The sequence below is a fragment of the Nilaparvata lugens genome, chromosome 1 (assembly GCF_014356525.2).
Source record: "Nilaparvata lugens isolate BPH chromosome 1, ASM1435652v1, whole genome shotgun sequence".
NCBI classification, from domain to species: Eukaryota; Metazoa; Arthropoda; class Insecta; order Hemiptera; family Delphacidae; genus Nilaparvata; species Nilaparvata lugens.
In genome coordinates, this window is record NC_052504.1 from 40056510 (window position 1) to 40078160 (window position 21651).

At 35.3% G+C, this 21651-nt stretch overlaps 1 protein-coding gene across 5 annotated transcripts in view; it reads left to right on the forward strand.

The window, feature by feature from the left end:
- The window catches only part of LOC111051942 (X-ray repair cross-complementing protein 5), a 60569-nt gene that overhangs the window by 7953 nt on the left and 30965 nt on the right, over window positions 1–21651 (forward strand). For 4 of the 5 annotated variants that reach the window (XM_039433714.1, XM_039433706.1, XM_039433721.1 and 1 more), the window contains 8 exons: window positions 320–497; window positions 1679–1769; window positions 7064–7241; window positions 16175–16260; window positions 16576–16665; window positions 16903–16981; window positions 18460–18537; window positions 21276–21414. In XM_039433714.1, the coding sequence (XP_039289648.1) occupies window positions 320–497; window positions 1679–1769; window positions 7064–7241; window positions 16175–16260; window positions 16576–16665; window positions 16903–16981; window positions 18460–18537; window positions 21276–21414 (919 nt within the window). The remainder of the gene's footprint in view (window positions 1–319; window positions 498–1678; window positions 1770–7063; window positions 7242–16174; window positions 16261–16575; window positions 16666–16902; window positions 16982–18459; window positions 18538–21275; window positions 21415–21651) is intronic. The other variant, XM_039433736.1, reaches the window with a different exon arrangement.

Consider the following 21651-nt stretch of genomic DNA (forward strand, 5'->3'; position numbering starts at 1 on the left):
TTTCCCTGAATTTTCAAGTAGCCAATTCATATAGGATTTGATTTTTTCCTACATTGCAAAGTATCTTGATAGTTTAGCTTAGAATATCTTGGGTGGGGTAGGGGCGTGGGCGGTTTGGCAATAGACCAGCTTGTACTCCCAACTGATTACTGTAGATCCGGCTCTGGTTACAAGATGTGACTTGTGACTGCTCGTAACTTATTGTGGACACCACATCCAACAAACATTTACTGTCCCATTTGCGAATGCAATATTTTTGTTGTTAAATCAGCATACTTTCTCTTTTAATAATGTGTTACTCATATACTGTTTTTTACAGAATATAAAAAAGTCAATTCAGAAATCGATCAAAGAAGCCCGAAAAATTATTTTTGGCATAATCCTTTTCGGCACTGGGAAAAGAGATGCTACTAGCTATAGGCAAAATATAGCACTGCTTCTGCCGCTCGCGTTATGCAGTGTTGAAAGACTGAAAAGGATAAACGAAATGATCATTTGTAAGTTTAAAAACTTCCGATTGTATAAAAGAGTTCTTATTTTCCATTTTCTATGCATTCGAAAACCGACCAAGTTATATCTTTAACGAATCCAGTATGATTTGCTGGACCATAAACAGGTTGTCCCACTGATGGGCGTTACTTCAAAGGAGAAGCATGTGCCTGAAGGTGTGCGAGAGGAATCAGTGCTTGGACCCAAAGGTGATCCTGATTATGACTGATGATCTGTGACTTGAAGACTTATGCCTACTCTTAGGCCATATAGGTTTTTGGCAAAACAGGCACCTGTTTCCTGTTGCATCCTTGGATTCAACATTGACTGCAATAGAACATTGGATTCAACACATAATAAATAACATAATATTCTTGTACTGTATAAGAAGTTGTCGAGAGTCATGTACATCTAATAAGGAAATTGAGAGGACTTCTGAGAATTGAGCACTTGTTATACCATGTAGCTTTTGGTAGCTCCATCCTATACGGTATCCTGATCGGGGGCCATTCACTACATACCAAAGACATTCTTCTGTTCCAAAAGACAGCACATAGAATCATTACATTTAGCAAGTATGATGCACATTCCCAGCTCATCTTCCGCAGATTGGAAATCCACATGTTGTGTGGATACTACATCCTGGCTTCCCTGCTATATGGTGCAACATATGAACGCTACAGCGAAGAACGCAATTGCACTCGTACAACCCTCAGAGGACAAATTTGTACGTTCCACAATGTCGTTTGTCAAAGGTGATGGACTGTTTCCCTTTGCTGGCACTGGAGATGTTCTGCCTCTTACCAGAGTCAGTGAGGGTGCGCTCAGTCAGTGAATGTCTTCAAGTCTTCCATGTCTTAGTGGCTTATTGATAGGAGTTAAACGGAATAATTGGCTTTTATAATGAAGATACTCATTGTTGAAAATATTCATCGGCATTGCTATCGTCATTGAATACACTGTGTGGTCTATTTGACCATTCTGTTTTTTGACTTGTCCTACCCAGCAATGTCCTGATCCTTAATCAAGAAATTGGATATTAGATAGTAGAATGAAAAATCGGCCTTCACTAAAGTGTATAATTTATTATATTAAGCCATCCTCTGATGATGAATATTCGGTAATGAAATGTTGAAGTTAGGGTTGATTGTATTAATTTATAATTTTGTATTATATTTGACCGTTTTAGCTAGTGATGACATTATCAAGGAATATGGGCAGTCAGATGATGCTTCATTGGCAGAAGCCTTGGAAGCAAGCTTCCATTTCTTTACAAATTGGTGAGTTATGAATGGATTCTTGAATTACTGTAGTTCGTATGAACTATTTATTGAAAAATGTGTGTGAATAGAATAGAATAGAAATAATGCTTTAATCTTCAAATTTGCAACATACAATGAATGAGAAAACACACATTTATACGGCTTGATTAAACAATCGTCAGCCGGAAAGTCGGTAAAACCCAATAATACTATTATTACATAAATCAAAGCTATGCAGAATGTTCTTTTAAATAGTGAAACAAAAACAGAAAAAACAACCTTAGAAACAAAATAAATCAATAATGTTGAATTCAATAAAGTGAATATTCCATAAATTAGTTTTAATAGTAACCTACATTCTAAACAAAATCCATTAATTTTATAAAAAGAAAGCTATACTTTTTATATTATGATAATAACTGTCAGCAGTTGGGAAATCATAACATAGAATTAATATTCCCTTTCATTTCGTCTTCCTATGATGTCCTCCTGAGAATATTCGAATAACCTATATTGTATTATATTATAACACGATACTTCTACCCAACTCAGATTCAATAAATAAGTTTCAGTTTATTATACTAAGTTACCAGTTAAACTCCTGTGTAAGTAATCGCCTATAACGCCAGGCATCTCTACAGTAGGAGGCCAACCCTATCCAATCTCTTCCATTCATAAAAGAAACGAAATCATCCCTTGATAGCTCCCCAATTCCAAACCATTTTCTTCTCCATTCTCTTAAACAAGGACATCGAGCTATGAAATGATAAATATCCTCAATTTCTTTCAGATTACACATGGAGCAAACATAATTCCCATCAGCAACCCATGGCTTGTAGTTTAAATGGATCAGTTCACCCCTTGCTTTAAGTATTCACCTCATGACCCACATTTCATAATTATAATTTTTTATATAATTTTTGTCACCCAGTTCCAAATTGAGAGTTTTGTACCATGTGTGGAAACGCCCATCTTGAGCATCCCGCAAAAAAATTTCCCTATGCATCTTGTTCAAACCTGTGATTATTCTTTTAAATGAGTCATCCCAATTAACTTCGTACTCATAATTTATACCAATTTGATTACTTAATTTCTTCCACTCTTTGAACCAGAAACATTTCTTTTGAATAACTTGTTGAGCCAGGAATTTAGGGAGCCTTTCATCTTTCATTTTCATAACTCTTAGAATATAATTGTAATGGAGTCTAAGGCAATATTCGAATAGAGGTGTTAGTTGAGTTTCAATAAACAACATATAATTCGGTGTATTTATTGGAAGTGCAAAAATCTTCTTGATGAAAAGGCGCTGCAACTTTTCTACACTATCAAATTGTCTAAAACCCCACACCTGTGCTCCATAACACAAGATCGCCCTTGCACAAGCTTTGAACAACTTATATTTGGCTGAAAAATCTACACTACTACTATTTAAAATACCTTTCCATGCCACATTCAATGCTAATTTTGCCTTGTCTAATTTATCACTCACTTGAGCTTCAAAATTCAAGGTTGGAGTTAGAACTACCCCCAGATATTTATACCTGTTGACACACTCTATCTGCTCATTTTTATATGTCCATTTCTCGCTCCTAGCCATTTTCCCCCGTTCCTAAAAACCATTACTTTTGACTTATCTAAATTAACTCTTAAATTCCACCTTCACAGTAACGCTCTAAATTGTTTATCATGTACTGGAGTCCCACTGGCGAGTCCGAAATCAAAGCTATGTCATCGGCATACAATAAAACCCTAATCCTCTTACCACCTATTATTAATCCTCCCCCTAATTCATCATGTAAGTCATTCATAAATAGGAAAAAAGCAACGGGCTCAACAAACAACCTTGCCTCAAGCCTGACTTCGTTTCAAAACGTTGGGAGAGACCCCCATTGGCAGTACACCATACACTAGAAGTTGTGCCTTCATTCAATGCCCTCAAAATATTCAATGTCCTTGTTGAGAGACCTAAGAGACTAAGCTTATAAAATAGTGCATTCCTATCAATTGAGTCGAACGCGGCAGAGTAATCCACAAAAAAACAATATAGTTTACCCCTTTTTTCAGCCAGCCGCAGACTAATGATGGATGTTAGGGCGAATATATTATCAATGGTCGAGTACCCCTTACGAAAGCCAGCCTGAAACTCGTTCAAGATTTTATCTTCCTCCACCCAGCAGTTGAGTCTATTAAGAATCAACCCTGCAAATATTTTGAAAAATGTTGATAAAAAACTAATGCCTCTGAAATTAGCTACTACATCGCACTCACCCTTCTTGAAAAGGGGAAAAATTATTGACGACTTAAAGCTATGTGGGACTCTACCTGATGTAAATATAGAATTGTAGACATTCAGCAATTTGTTTAGAAAGTTATCAGGTGCATTTTTATAATACTCGAATGGGATCTGATCTTCACCAGGCGCTTTATTATTTTTTACTAATTTTAAAACTCTACTCAGCTCTTCCCTACTAAAATCTCTATCTAATCTGTTGTCAACTATGTAAGGTTCAGCATAGAAATGAGGTAAAGCTAACATTTCGGGATTCAAGAGGTGTTGGAAATAGTTTACCCAGTCTTGAGGAGTTATGGCGTTATTTACAATATTATTCCTCAATTTAAATTTATTCAGAGCTTGCCAAAAGTCCTTAGAGTTTTGTGCGGCAGAAATTGAATTTATTAGAGTCTTCTCATAGCTTTTACGTTTCTCGTAACATATTTTTTTAAATTTATTTCTCTCATATAAGTACAATTTTCTAGTGCAATCATTATTGATACGGCGATACAAATTCAAAAGAGATAAAACCTTGCTTCTGGCTTTCCAACACTCATTATCAAACCAAGCTTGCTTTCGTTCAAAACTAATTGAACTTTGACCTTTTCCTAGAGCAAGACCCACTTCTCGAATACATTCTGTGAGAGTTTGGCTTGCCTGATCGACATCATCACTTAATACTACATTATTAACTCTACTAGCTATCTTATCTTTATATTTTTCTCCGATAACTTTATTCCAAGCCAATTTCGGCAGTAACGGTAAACATTGATACTTATCAACTGTTTTCTTACCTACATTCAATACAACTTCGATAGGCAAATGGTCAGAAAAAGCCTGAGGAACTACTTTAAAATTAGCTACATAATTTAAATAATCTAAATTAATAGCTGCAATATCATTTACAGAATTGCCCATTGCTCCAACAAACGTCATTTCTCCTTCTAGATCGCCCTCCATCCTTCCATTTAATATAATAAATCCCAATTCTGTACACATATCTAAGTATCTACGCCCCCTACTGTTAACTATAGTATCTTTTGAATTCCTTCCACTACTCAACCCACTATACACAGTCCGACCTACATAACTAGACATCTTCTGTTCTTTACCGATTCGAACGTTTTTATCTCCTATCACTAGAAATCCCTCATCTGAGTTTTGCAGCAATACATTGTTCATCTCTTGAAAATCTCTTTCCCAGTTATTACAGTTGATATATACAGGCAATACATTTTGGAAAACAGAATTATCTAATTTTATAACAATTGCTTTCATATTATCAATATTTTTAAAATTCAACTTATCTCTGAAATCTGAGGTTTTATTAATACCTAGTAACATACCCCCACTAGCACGACCATACTGAGAGATTTTTTGCGCATAACACCAGATCAGTTTAAAATCATTTAGATAATCACCTAATACACTCTGCATCCTCCTCTATAATATGAGTTTCAGAAATAAAAAAAATATCATAGTTTCTTAAAAAATCTCTAAAACCAAAATTTCTCACCTTCCCTTTTAGGCCACACACATTATAGTAGAGTAACTTTAGGCGATCATCTCTCTCTCTCTCTCACGGTTGATGACTGTTCGTTCACTTCGTGAATAATCTGTCGAGTAGTGGGAATTCCCTAGTTGACAGCTTCCTCCATAAGACTCGATAGATAACTGCTCAAATCAACATGTAGCATTGCTTTCAGCTTCTCCATGCCGTCCTCCTTACCGGCCATCAACCTCATATCCGATGACCAATAGAAGTGAATTCCCTGAATTTTTAAGAAGTCAAAGCCAAGGTGTATATCAACGTCCGGGACTAACTTGGATAGTTCTTTTTTCAATGCCAAAAGTTTTCCTCTTTTGAACCTCACTTCACGAGCGTAGTCTCGGTGGACGACCATATTAGTGTTTTTTAATTTCTTCACATTATCAAACATTTTATTAATGTCTTCATCTTTTGGGAGGTGCGCAATTACAGTTTTATTGTCTTTCCCCAGGAAATGAGCACGATTCACTAATATCTCATCACTTATTCCCAATACCTCAGAACAAAGTTTTTTAACTTTAGCTACGCAGTTTTCACCCTGTACACTCTGTATATTCTTGAAAATTAGATTATTTCTGCGAGAGCGACTTTCTAAATCAATTACTTTTTGTTCACTTTTTTCACTTAATTTTTCTAAGTTCATAATTTTTTCTCTAAGACGTGAATTCTCATCCTCTAAAGCACTGACTCTGTCCGAAAGTATTTTTATATCGTCTTTCGTTGCCACGTTAGATAACTTATTATCCAGAATTTCACTGAACGAAGCCATTAATTGATCCAAAGACATTTCCCCTACCTTCCCTGCCATTGCTTCACTATTGGACTTCTTCACTATACTTTTTCCACCCGGTGATTCTCTAAGCCGCTTTTTATTCGAAGAATCGGAAACATTCATTAGCAAAAAGAATAGAACAAACTTCACGAACAAACAATACTTTTCACAGTACACAGTATTAAAAGCGAATACTATCTTTCCGATAACGGAGCACTGCAGAAACGTCTGCCTTCTACCGTGTCTCAACTCCGACTCTCAATGTGTGTGAAAGTGCTTCAAATACTCTTCAATAATAGCTCCAATACTTTTATGTTCGTTGACATGTCTTTGGATTTTTAACAATTATTATAAGGACTTATACCAGACCTATTATAAAATACTTACCTATAAACCGTTACAACCCGTGACCCAACTAATAAGAAAGAGGGATAGTGGTGGGAAATATATGTGGATAGTTTCTGCTAATACGAATTTTTACACTGCATCAGATCATGGATTCAAATGCCACAAGATTACTTATCTATCGAATTAATTTTGTTCATCTATGCTTTCTTTAGCGGCCCCCACACATGCATTATTGCAGTCTAGGGTGCTGCTGTGATAAGTAATTTTGCTGTGTTTTTAAGTCTATGATAAGTCACATGCTATATTTTTTTAGTTGAAAAGTATTTTATAGGCCCACGTAGAATCTAAAATTTGATGGATTATTTTGACAGTAACACCAAGTTGGGTTCCAAGCGGATCGTGCTTTTCACCAATGATGATAATCCAGATGGAAAGAATAAAGATAAGCAGCATCAGACAAGAAAAAGGGCTGAAGATATTGCCGTCAGTCGTATTGATCTTGATATCATTCCATTGGGGGAGAAATTTGACTCCAACTTATTCTATCAGGTAAAAATTGTTTTTTCATATATTTTTCTATAATTTATTGTAAAGAGCTATTTTCATTTAACCCACACTATGCAATGCGTTTCATTCTCTTATCTGATTCTCTTACCAGTATCAGTTCGGCAGTCGAACTAGACAGTTGACTTTTCGAACGGTCTCTCATCGCTAATGATAACTAACTAACTGTGTATTCTGTTTTCGGACTGCCGTGATTTGCATTGAATTGTTTTAAACTGAGCTATTCGAGTAAAGCGTTTAAAGTGAACTTATTTTCAAATTATTTCATCAGCGAAAACTTCTTCATTACTCGACAACATGAGTACATGTGGAAAGTGTAAACAACCTGTAAATCGTTCTTCAAATGCTTCTTATTTGTTATGCAAAGACTGTAAGTGTTTATTACATCCTGCGTGTGTTAATATGCAGGAGACTGAAGTTTCGTTTTTGAAAAACAAGTCATGGTACTGCCCTGATTGTTTAAGTGTCCAGCGATCTCTTAGGGTAAATTACTCCTGTTAGAATAAATAGACAGTGCCCAGGGGAAAGTGAAGCATCGGCTCCTGGCGAGCAAACAAAATCCATGGAGCACTTTGAGGGAAAGTTGGAAGTTATAAAAAATGAATTGTTGAATTCTATTGAGGAACTGAAATCTCTTGTAAATACCGGGCAGGAAAAACGTGATAAATTGGAGGAAATAATTTATTGCTAAGCAGAGTGAAATTGTTGATAGACAGCAGCAACTGATAGAATCTCTGAGAGGCGACGTTAATAATGTCCAAGAACGCCTGCAAATCACTGAGGATCGACTGGACGACCTGGATATGTATACGCGGCGCAACACGGCCTCCCCGAACCGGCTAATGAGAATGTAGCGGATACATTCGCGAGAGTGAGCAACGCGATCGGCATGCCTCCGGTCATGCTAGACGCCATACACCGTCTCATTCCGCTCAAGGGTAAGCCTGGTGCAGTACCACCCCCACCTGGTGTAATTATCAAGTTCGTCAGAAGACTGGATGCCCATCTAATGTTGGATCTAAGAAAAATATTCGGTAAGCTGTGTAGAAATCAAATTGAAGGCCTTGATGGACAGCAGCCTGTGTTCATCAACCAGTCTGTCGCCTAGCCGGAGAGAACTTCTTGGTATAGCACGGCGTTTTAAGAGAGAGGCTAAAATTAAGGATGCCTGGGTCGACCATCTTGGCAGAGTTAAAATTCGTAAAATTGATGGGGGATTTCCTTCATTAAAAGTGTTGATGATCTTAAAGTAAATTAAAATAGACACAACTTTATCAAACGGGATAGTAGGCTATGCAAATATTGAAAACAATATTGATAATTAATATTATTTTTTTCAGCCAATGACAATCACTGTTTTGCATTCTATATTATAGTTTTAAAGGGAAGAGAGGTAGGAGATTCGGTTGCTGGGTTGATAGCATCTTGGAACGGTTAATGACAGTGTTATCATAGTAATCTAGTTAAGTATTTTTTTTAAATGACTGTAATTAATTTCTTATTTTTCTATTCTGTTTTTCAATCTCATGATTCTTTATTTCATTCTTCATGTTGGATTGAGTGAATCTAGCTTCTATAGTGCAGTCAATAAGTGTACATATTAATTAAACAATAGCAGTAAGAGTTTCTAATGAGAAAATTCACTGTTCAATTTTTCAAGTAGTAATTTAGGATAGAAAAAATTAGCTCATTAGTCTTTAGACTAGATGGCTATAGTATTGACCAATAGAAAAAAAATGTTGGATTGTTCGGAAAAAAATGTTAAATTATTAATTTGTGGCAGCATCAACCAATTACTGACCTGATATTGTGGTAGTATGGAGATAGAATTATTGTTCAGCTGGTGAAATTTGCCATTGAGAACAACTATGATAAAATTCCAATTGTTGTCGGTTTATCGCCGCAGTCTTATCACTCTACCGGTGTTGTAATTATTGTTACCTATTTTTTTGCATTAGTCAGTTGATACGTCAATGGAACTTTGAATGATCTAATGACAGTTTTCGTTATTTTTTCTCCCTATTTGTCTGTTTGTCGACTCAAACTCTTTATTCTTCATATATAGACTCTCTCTTTATAGACTCTTTACAGAGTCTCACGACTCTATATATATTTTAGTAATTCAAGTAATTCATACAGCAGTAATTCAATTCGATCATTTCAGGTTGTATTATCCATGCATATTAATTATTGTAATAGTAAATATGTGTATTATGAAGTGTGTAACCTATTATTAATGTGAAACATTATTTTTATAGCACTATCTAGGTGATAGGGATCATTGTGAAAGTTTCAAAATCTTAATTTTCAAAATCTTTATGGCTTTTTCCCCCATATACAATGTTGTCTGGCATGGCAGTCCGAGAATGGACTGAATACAGTAACACATTTTTTCCACTCTCTTTTTTACTATTTCTCATTTGATTAAAAGTGACTTCTAACGTTTTGCTACATTTAATGGATGATGACGATAATGATGACAATGATGTTAGTAATGAATTTCTACCAGCTTTCATATCTTCAATTCCAGAATACAATAATTTTCTTGACACTGATGATCTCACAGTTTTTCATATGAACATTCATAGTATAAGAAAAAATTTTGATGTCTTTCTTTTGTATTTGAATAATATTGTGAGGAAACCTCATATATTTGTTTTACAAGAAGCGTGGATAAAAAGTGATTTCAATATGAACTTGTACACCATACCAGGTTACAAGTCTCAGTTTTCTTGTAATGATAACAGATGTGGTGATCTTGTAGTTTTTTATAAAGATAATTTAAATTTAAAATGTATTTTATTGGACAGTGCAGTAGAAGGGGCTAATAGTATTCTGCTAAATTTTACTTATGGAAGTCTGGTATTTACTTTGATCGGGATTTACAGATGGCATACAGAAGGAAACATTAACTTATTTTTAGATTCATTTGGAAATTTCTTGGAAAATGTAAAGCAGGAGTTAATTTTTTGTATAGGAGATTTTAATATAAATATTAAAAATGTGGATTCTAATGTCGAAAAATATTTTGAAATCTTAGCTCTGAATGGTCTGGACTCCTTGATTAATATAGATACTAGAATAACAAATACCAGTTCTTCATGTATTGATCACATTCTGTTTAGAGGTAGGCTTGATCGATGCGGGATTGACTGATCACAGAGCCGTCTGTGCTGCAATACCGTCAAAGAGAATCTGCGATATTCATGGTGTCACTAAGTCTTCAAAAGTAGATTATGTCATGCTAAATGGGCTACTTGGGATGGAGGACTGGATGTCTGTTTATAATGGTGTAGACGTAGATTCGGCTTACTCAGCTTTTCTGAATACTTTACAGACACACATACAGTCTTCAAGTATAAACATAGAGACAGTCAGGGCAGGCAACCACCGTTCTAGGGCACTCAAGCCTTGGATGACTGCTGGCTTAGTTCGGGCTATTGAGATTAGGGATGAATTATTTAAAATAATGAAAAGGGACTGTAACAATTTATTAGCAGAGAGAAATTTCAGGAAATTCAAGAATAAAGTACAAAGATGGATTAAGGAGGCAAAGGAGAAATACTATTCAGCCCTTTTTCATAATGCCAGGGGTAATAGCAAAAAACAATGGACAATTATCAATGAATTAGTAGGTAGGAATAAAACTAAGAAATCTATAAGTTTTGTTAGAGGAGATGATCTTATAACGGATGAAAAGGAGGTACCCGAGGAACTAAATAATTATTTTATAAATGAGGCAAAATCTGATTCATCCACTCCCAACCCTCCAATAGAGGCCAAGAATGTCTTCCACATGTCCTTCAATATTAAGCGTAGTCCAAGATCACTGTTCTGGATGCCCATCAGTGCAGATGAAGTGTTGCTACTTATTCGTAAATTATCCAGTAACAAATCTTCTGATGCGGACACTTTCTCATCATTTTTGATTAAGAAAATAGCACCCAAAATATGTGAAATACTTTCATATATATTTAACACAAGTCTGAATGAGGGAAAATTTCCATCCGAACTCAAAATGGCCAAGGTAATAGCTATTCCGAAGAAAGGGAATATGAGGTGTGTTAGAAAAATAATGAGACTGATTTCATACTAACCAAAGTTTTTATTATTTTCAAACAACAATGTTATCCCCTTCAAAGTAGTTCCCTTGGGCAGCTATACATCGGCGGAGTCGTCGTTCCCACTCTTGGTAGCAGCGCTGGAAGTCTTCAATTGGTATGGCTTTTAACTGATCGGTCACAGTATTTTGAATGTTCTCCAGAGTTCCAAAATGACGTCCTTTTAGGACATGTTTCAATTTCGGGAAGAGGAAAAAGTCACAAGGACTTAAATCAGGTGAATAGGGGGGTTGAGGAACAACAGTAATGCGTTTTGAGTTCAAAAATTCACGGATGGAAATGGCCGTGTGACACGGAGCATTGTCATGATGAAGCATCCACTTGTCTGCAATTTCCGGTCTCACACGGATCACTCTTTTCCTCAACTTTTCAAGGACACTTTTATAAAACACTTGGTTGACAGTTTGTCCTGGTGGAACAAATTCTTTGTGTACGATACCTTTCCTGTCAAAGAAAAAAATTAGCATGGTCTTGATCTTTGATTTGCTCATTCGACATTTCTTCGGCCGAGGAGATGACGAAGTGTGCCATTTTTTACTTTGCCGCTTTGTTTCAGGATCGTACTCAAATATCCAGGATTCATCACCAGTATCACCAGTGATCACACAATTGAAGAATTCTTGGTCATTAGCAATCCTCTCAAGAAGATCAACGCACACATTTTTTCGATTGTCCTTCTGTTCAGTTGTGAGATTTTTGGCACCAATTTGGCACAAACCTTTTGCATGTTTAAATCATCTGTTACAATTTGATGCACGGTGAAAGTGTTCAAATTTAGCTTTTCACTGATCATATTTATTGTTAAACGATGGTCTGATCTCACAAGTGCCCTCACACGATCCATGTTTTCGTCCGTTCTTGAAGTCAAAGGTCTCCCTAAGCGAGTTTCATCTTCAACGTGTTCTCGGCCTTCCAAAAATGATTTGTGCCAGCGGAAAACTTGTGCTCTCGATAAGCACTGTTCCCCATAGACCTGTTTCAACTTTTCAAAAGTCACACTCGCGGATTCACCAAGTTTAGCACAAAACTTTATTGCACAACGTTGCTCTAAATTTCTGTGACGCACAATGAGAACACAACTTTACTAATGGCGCTGTCAAAACTAATGTGTTAACTGTACGGAGTTGTAACTCGGACTGAGGAAGTGGAAGGGATAAACAAACAGGTTTAGCGTCGACCGGTAGACACAACGTTGCCAGATCTCCCGCAGTGTTACCAATCTCATTACTTTTCTCAGCCACCTCGTACAATTGACTGCAACCGTCCAATTTCTTTGCTATCTATCTTCTCCAAACTATTTGAAAAACTAGTAAAGCCTCGTCTAATAACTTTTCTCCATTCAACTGATTTTTTGTCCTTAATCAGTTTGGATTCAGAGAGGGATAGAGTACTGAGCTAGCTCTGCGCAAGGTTCTCTTTGAAGTCCATTCCAATATCAATAATAAAGACGTTTCAAGAGTCTCTGCACTGATTCTGGACATTCGTAAGGCTTTTGACACAATTGACCACACTATTCTATTGGAGAAGCTGGAGTTAGCTGGTGTTTGGGGTGTTGCACTGAGCTGGTTCCAGTCGTATCTTTCAGGCAGGAATCAGTTTGAGTGTGTAAATGGAACTAAAAGCTCGGTGAAACATGTTTGTGCTGGGGTTTCACAGGGGTCAGTTTTGGAACCCATTCTATTTTTTATATCTATAAATGATCTCTATCATGGGCCTTTCAATGGAACCATAACTGCTTTTGCAGATGATACTGCCTTTAACTATGGTGCAGACTGCTTAAAAAATCTGCAGGTCCAGATGCAGTCTGATCTCAATCTGTTATCCCTGTGGTTTTCCTTTAATAAGCTGAAACTCAATGCTGACAAAACAACATACCTAAATATTTCAACTTATGAATCATTCACCTTGAGAAACCACTTAAATACCACAACATTCACTGCCTCAATCATGATAGCTGTAACCGTTTCAATATATTACAATCAAGTCAAGTAAAGTATTTGAGTATATCTATGGAGGATGATCTTCTGTGGAGGAGCCATGTGCGGATGTTGAAAAATAGCCTGCACATGCTTCTTCATAGATTCTATCATATAAGAAATTTATTCCAAATTTATATTCTGAGGAACGTATACTTCTCACTTCGTATACTTGCGCATTCCAGACTTTCATATGGCATTTCATGTTGGTGATGACTTACATCACCCACTTGAAACAACTAATGCGTTTACAGAGATCCTTGCTTCATTTCTTGCATGAAGAACCTGTTGCTCACCCCAATCTCTTCAACACTTTGATGATTCTTAGCCTAAGATCATTATACATATACAAATTACTTTTTCGATTTTTTCGGGCTAGTGGAAACTTGGGGAACATAGTAGAATTAGCAGAGCATGCGCCTCTTACTCGGAGGGCTGGTCAGGTTACAGTGCCAAGACCCAATTCAACTTTTTTTAGGAAATCGTTTCTATTCTTAGAAGGAAAATTCTGTAATAGACTGCTCTCATCCATTTTGCATAGTGACTCACCTCATCTGTTTAAACGTAATTTGAAGACTTTCCTGTTAAATTTGAGTGAAGAAGATGTAGAAAGTATGTATAATATAATTGTATAATTATTCTTCTATAGTTTTAGCTTTGGATTTCTGATAAGAACTGATTGATGGCTCCATGTGATGAATTTTGAACATATAGTGTCAAAATAGTTTATAATTCATGAATTTTTTATAAATTTTTATTTAGCTGGTAGTGCAAAAATCAAGTGAATGTGTCATCTTTTATTTTTATTATTATTTTTTTTAAATTGGTAGTGAACTGTTATCAAAAGGATTATTTTTTTGTAGGTACTCCCATATGCGGCTAAGCTTTAAAGCTTTGCATATGTGTAATTTAATCAGAAGGATTCATTAATATTAACTTTTACTTGTTTATTGTATTATTACAAAAATTGTATTATGAGTTTTTCTGATAAATAAAATCATTATTTCATTGATTATCCTTCATAAATTCACAATTTCAGAAATGTAAATTTTCTCCATAGATGAGTGTAATGAAAATATTGCCAGGATGCCAGGAGGTATGGTTTCTACGAGGCTCAATTTGCAGCCTCCGATTGACATAAATAGTGTCTCGCATGTACTAAAATTCTCCTTGCCCCATCCCTGACACCAAGTCAAAGTGCAGGTCTCTATGAAGATTGCTGTTTCTTCAGACCAAGGAGCTCACACAATGTTCTTTAACACCTTGTTTTGGAATCGTTATATGACATTGATGTTGTTGTTTTTGGCACACCCCCAAAGTTACGTCCATACTGGCTTTAATATATGTTTGTACAGGTTTACTTTGTTTAGCATTGATCGGATGCAGTTTCTTCCGATCAGCCAATAAAGCTGCTATACTTGATTCCAAGCTCTTTTCTCTTTTTGACATGGGCCTTCTAGCCAAACATTGCGTCCAAAGGTCATACTTGGCATCATTAGCATATGGTAAAAGTTGGTTAATGGTATGGACAGATCCTTCTTATTAGTGAAATTTATGTGAATTGACTTTGCTTCATTAAGTTTCATTCTCCACTTTCTAGTCCATTCTTGAATTTTGTTGATGGATCTCTGTTGATGGATTTTCTGTTGCATATGAATATTACTATATACTGCTAGTATGGCTGTATCGTCTGCAAATTTTGCTATTGTATATTCATCAACGCTTGGAATATTGCTAGAATAGAATAAGTGAATAACTGGTCCTAGAACACTCCCTTGAGGAACTCGTGCTTTTATTTCCTTTAATCAGGATATGAATTTTAATGTTTGACTCTAAAGTACCTCACAGTCAGATGGATTGTAAAGCTGCGTACACATATACGCGCTTCCAACCCGCACCGAGCACGCCCCGCCCTCGTACCGCCCTCGTTCCTCCATCGAACCACAGTCGCTCCGCCCACGCACCCATCATGAACGTTACGGAAGATGTTAGATCTTCTCGCGTTCCCCGGTTGAACCACTCTTGCTCTCCGGTCAATCATCAATCGCTCTGCTGGAGTGACGTTCGGTTGCGGAGCAGAGCGAAAGTCTGTACGCACCTTATTATATCTGTAAATTTCTCTGATATCACTTTTTCAGTTTAAAAAGCTAGCCCAACTTTAAGAATGCCACACTTTATCCGGCCATGTTTCGGGGTCTATAGCAACAATTGACAATCTGACCGCACCGATCACAGGGCATTTTTGGAGATGACAAGCTGTTCAGCTCTGTGAAAATCACCTCACCCCCTATCGCTTGTCTGTGTCTTATGATATGTGATAGGAGGTTGAAAAAACTACCCCCTTACTTTTGAATAATGGCATGATGCTCAGTTAATGTTAGTCAGTGCATTAACTGGAATCGTACAAGTTTAGGATTCAAGTGCTTGAATTTATTCTTTCTGTATAATTTCCAGGCTTAGCTATGTTGCTGCATCTGTATATTATATATCAGTCAAACGTGTTAACTATATGAGTTTAGAATCACCTGTCATCAGATATCGCCATGAGCAATTGGATTGTATTAGTATAAAATATATTTTTACAATCTTCCATTCATCAAATTCTTTCTCATTTCTTGTTTAACACTACAAGTTTTAGGCTGACTCAGTAATTGAATGCAAGTTGATACGTTGGTATGAATTCAATCAATGTGATAGGATAAGTTTAGTTAATATGTCTTGTAATTTGAATACATTATAATAATTATTAATAAGTATTTTAACTGAAAGTGGAAGTTAATATACAACTTGCTAGTTGAATTTTCAATAAATCTCTTTGCAGGAAATCATCCATATTGTCAAAAAAGGACACTTCTACATTGAAGGCCCATTTTCAACTTCTCAAGATTTCTCTGAATTGATAAACAGGTAAGATTTAATTGGCAATTTTATCTTCAAGGTATCATTTGAATCTTCAATTTGAATATTTTTGTATTTCATTTTTTAATGACAGTTTGTTGTTAATCGTACAATACAGATTCGTTTGAATATTGTCTGGCAACCTTTTCTTGAACAGGTTCTGAATATTTCTTAAATTTGGTGCTTATTCGTATCTCAATATCAGAAATACATGTTTAAATAAATATAGTAAGTACTAATTTTCTGTTCTATTTCCAGTTAACTCTGTCTCTCGCAACCAACGTTTTCTATTTCATGTGAATTATTCTTTTTCTTTTTTTACAGGCAATCTTATACAAACAGAAGTTTTGGTCGAATTAGATTCAATTTAGGAAATGACACATTCATTGGATGCGCAATTTATAAATTCACAGTGTGAGTATACATTTTTTATATGTCCCCTTAATGGGACATTATTGAATAGATTTTTAATAACTCAACTTGAATGTATGGTGTATGCTTCTCTTCCAATTCATCTTCATCCACTTTGCCTTAAAACTATAAAGTTTGATCTTATAAGTAAGTGTATTGTATGAGCTGAATTTCCTCCTATTTATCGATTTCCTCTGTTCTATTTCTATTTTTTTTCATCGTGCTCTATTTCTACTCTAGGAGTCATCTTTTGAAGAAAGTGAATTTGCACCGAGAAACAAATGAGCCTGTTCGATCTGTTCGACAATTTCTTCATCCCGTAAGTAATTAGGCCTATTCAATTGCAACCAATTTCATGTTTTCGTTGAAAGTTATAGTAATCTCTATCAGTAATCTCTCTCACTCTTAAGGTGTCATCTGACCCTTAAAAACTGTATGACTTGTATTACTAGGCCAACATTTTTAAATTTCCTAAATTATAATTGTGTTGGAAAGGTGTCATCTTTGCGAAACTGTAAAAATAATATTATTTAATTAATGAAATAATTATCGAAAATTTTTAATAAAATTAAAATTACTATAAATACAATTTTTTATATTGAAAAAGTACACTGCATAAATTGAAAAATGAATATCTTATAAAAACGGATTCAACTATAAAATTGATGTTGGTAATAACAAAAAACTGTTTTCCTGTAAAAAGACCAACAGACTGAGTTATAAAATGTCATGTGAAGTAGTGAGATTTACTAGCATTGAGATTAATGTAATTCGAGGTCAACAGGCCCAACCGTTTATCGCATCTGCTTTGTGCGGGTGATGAAATCCGTCTTAGGCTGGCCACTAACGACAGGACATACATGATAGGTGTGTGTACACAGTGAAAGGCTTTGAAAAAATTCTTGGGTGTTTTGTATCTTCTTGGGTTTTTTATCTCAACTACTATATTTGAGGTTAAATTATTTTGTATCATCATAATTTGTAATTTTCCAGTGTTTTATTGATTGTTATTGGTTCTTCAATTTATGCTAGAAGCTGCTGTCAAACAGCTGGTTTTTGTTCTAAGCTTCTCGCTGATGACAAAACGTGCATGATGCATGCATATGTGTGTGTGTTTGTGTGTGTGTGTGTGTGTATGTGCGCGTGTGCATGATGGACATGTCGTTAATTACATGTTCATCATGCTTGTCCTATCTTTAGTGGCCAGCCTTATATTATTCCAATGTTTTCCTAGGTCCATATTTGTGAGTTGTTTGAAGTAGTTCTAACAATATCAGGATCTGCACTGATTTGATTTAAGTGGGTCTACCTTACTAAGTAAGCTCTCTATAAAAATATTGTTATATTGAGGTCCACGTTTCAATGGGAGTGAAGAAAGATAGGAGAACAGTGTTGCCAATTCTCTGTCTTGCCACTGTCTTCTATAGATTATAGCTGATAATGTTGTTTAAAATGATGTTTAATGTTGTTTAAAATTATTGTTCAAAATGAACAATATATATTTTATTTATATAAAATAATGAATTTTTATAGTTTTAAATATTTTTCCAAATAATTTTATTACTTCCTTGTTAAAACATGATATTGCAACGTTGCAGCAAAAGTTTTTTTTTCATTTTAATTTTCAAAGCTATAGAAAATGATAGCGCTTTCTGCTTTGTCGAATGATAGACAAGAATAGCAACACCATTGTTAATCGAATACTTCCATTACAACGTGGACCACACCATGGAATAAAGCATTAGTTATCTTCATTGGTTATGTTGAATCACTTAATCTTTTGTACATTTTTTGTAGTCAACAGTGAAAGTTCTGAGACCATTTGAATACGTAACAAGCTTCACCATTGCTAACAAAGTTATTAGCTTCTCTGATGTAAGTACTCAACTCCATTCCATTCCATTTATCACTTCCAGTTATAAAAGTGTTTTATATCGATTTATCCAATATCTAGTTAGATCCATACTTTCAATATTTTAATCATATTTGTTTTCAATCAATGTGTTTTATTGAATCAATGACTGTTCGGTAAGAATTCATAGTGTTTGAACAAGGTCCTTACTTTACAGCAAAATCCAATATTCTCTATCTCAAGCGCACATAAAACTTGCAAAAACATATTTTGAAAGAAACGACCTCATAGAAAATACCCTGATATTTTTCTCTTGGTCACCTGAAAGTTGATAGTTTGTTATAATATATAGGCTCAATTGTAACTGCAAATAAAGTAGGATACTCACTCTACTCACAGAGTCAAACACATCGATTCAAAAGTCGTTTAAACAACAATCTTCTGTAAATTACAATATTGCATTCGACAATTGAAATGGCATTTGATATGAAACTAGATTTCTATGAATATAATCTGAAACAGTCTTTTATTATTACAAATGAACTTCTTTCTTTTATTGTTAAGTTTCTTCTCATTCCATTTCATTGAGATCATTTCCATTGTTATTGATTTTATCATATACATTTGTGTTCTTATGCGTTTATCATCGGCTTTTCCGATTATGAAAGATCTTGCAGCCCGTTATAAATCCGACTCACATTAAAATAATTATTTTCCAATTCTTGCAAAGAGTTGCACGAGTCCAAGTATTCCGAGGTCATTTCAATGTCTAGTCCACAGAGTGGACACATTGTCCTATTAACCTCTCCAATTGTGTACAAAAATGGGCTTTCAGATAACAGTTCCCTCTGTTGTCATCCTGAAAAGTGCCTCTGCTCCTTTATTATTCTTGATTGTCAGATCAACATATAGTAGAGACATTAAAACGATGTATACAGAGTGTTCTGGAAAAAGGTGCCCATAAGTCAGAGTGTGATTCCTCACATCAAAAGAAGAAAAAAGTTCTAATCAATATAGGTCCGAAAATTCTTAGTTACCAAGTTATACAGGGTGAAAGATTTCGTTCGAATTTCATTTCCTCTGCTGAAACCCTGTTTCAAGTTTACACTGTATAACTTGGTAACCAAGCATTTTCGGACCTATGTTAATTGGAACTTTTTTTCTTCTTTTGATGTGAGGAATCACACCCTGACTTATGGGCACTTTAACACATTCATGAGGATCTCCCAGTCTCTAGAGATTTGGCTAACCCTCCACCAAGGCGCCTCAAGTCAAGAAGATACTTGAAACTTGACGAGCAAGAGGAAATTAGAAGTGCAAGGGAGTTATGGAGACTGAGATGGTTGCAGGGAGAGGTCAGGAACAAAGGCCTTGTGGATGACCCTAATGACATTGTTCCTGGCACCCAGCTGAGACGTAGAGAGTGGTGTGGCCTTAACCGGTTCAGGATGCAGGTGGGAAGGTGTGCTGAGCTGATGACAGCATGGGGATACTCATCTGATCCTCTGTGCCAATGTGGACAAATCCAATCAATGAACCACCTAATATCTGAGTGTCCACAACACTCCTATCATGGAGGGCTGTCGGCCCTCCATGATGCTGGAGAAGATGCGTGTCAGTGGCTCCAGAACGTTCTAAATTCTATTGGTATTTGAAATATTAAGTGTAAAATTATGTTTTTCTTCTAATTTTGGCCTATGTATGCATATGCATATGTATATATATATATATATATATATATATATATATATATATATATATATATACCCTGACTTATGGGCACCTTTTTCAGAACACTCTGTATAAAGATTGAAATCGTGTTCTCTCTCATGAACTGAAATTAGTATTTCATTCCTATAGGATGTTAATGTTTAATTGTAGAATGATTATTGTGCATGTATCTTGATTCAGCTGTAACTCTGTATTGTATTTGTATGGCTTGTCCGTGAGCAAATAAAATTACTATTCATGTAAAATTTTAAGTTTATCAGTTCAGTAGTTCAGAAGAGTGATAATGCATCAAACATGTATTTCCTATGAAATCCCCTCCATTTGTTTTTTTTTTCAAAATAAAATGTATCAATAGTAATTATATAGGAGAAGAAAGTTCAGTCTCATATCAGTTGATCCAATCAAAAATCTATCAATTATCCTTTTTCTTCTTCTTTTGTATGTTACCGTATGAGTTATAACTTCTGACAATTCATATACTCTGATAAGAGTCTCTAGGAAGCTATTGAAAACAAACAAACACACATCTCTATGAAAATTGTAAAAAAATAGGATATACATAATATACATTTGAAGCTAATGATACTTGAACTCATTAATGTTTACAATTTGTGTGTAGTTGAAAAGGCGTTGATGTCGTTGACCAATAGCGGTACTCGCCACTAGTATAAATTCTGCTGCTCTTGTATTTAGTTTTAGTTTATCAGAGATTGACAATGGTGTAACAACCGGAACCGGTCTTTTTTTTACTTAAAAAAATCTGTAGTTTTTGAGAATTTCTTAGTCTTTTTATTTAATAATATACATAATGAAAGAAAGTTGATAAAGTATAGAATTGGAGGCTGATACGGGATTGTAGTGTATTCTCTCTTGTCCTACTATTAGATGAATTTTCATGTTCAAGTGATTATAATAGAAAAATCATATTAGAGTATTCTGTAATCTTCCCTCATAAATCTCTATTTTTGATTTTTATTATTCTGTATGCTCCCTGCAAAACGTTATAATAAAGATTTTTATTCGTTTTCAGGATGAATGGAACATGTTCAACAATGGATTTGAGCCTCAAATAACACTTTTGGAGTTTAGATCTATCGACGACGTAGATCTTGAGTTCACTTTCTGCAACCCTCTGAGCTTTCTATTTCCTGATGAGTCTGTTGTTGAAGGTAAAATATTCACCTTGTCCATGAATATCGTCACTTTTCATCTTAATCTATCATGCCTCTTAACATACAGGGTGGGTGAAAAGTCCGAGAACGGCTTAATATCTCATACACAAAGGTTATTTGACGGTGGGTGTGATTGGGGATCCTACTAAAATTGAAAATACCACTTTACTATGACTTCAAAAACCTGGTAGGTCATATCGAATGCAACTTTGTTTTGCTATTTATGATTTCGAT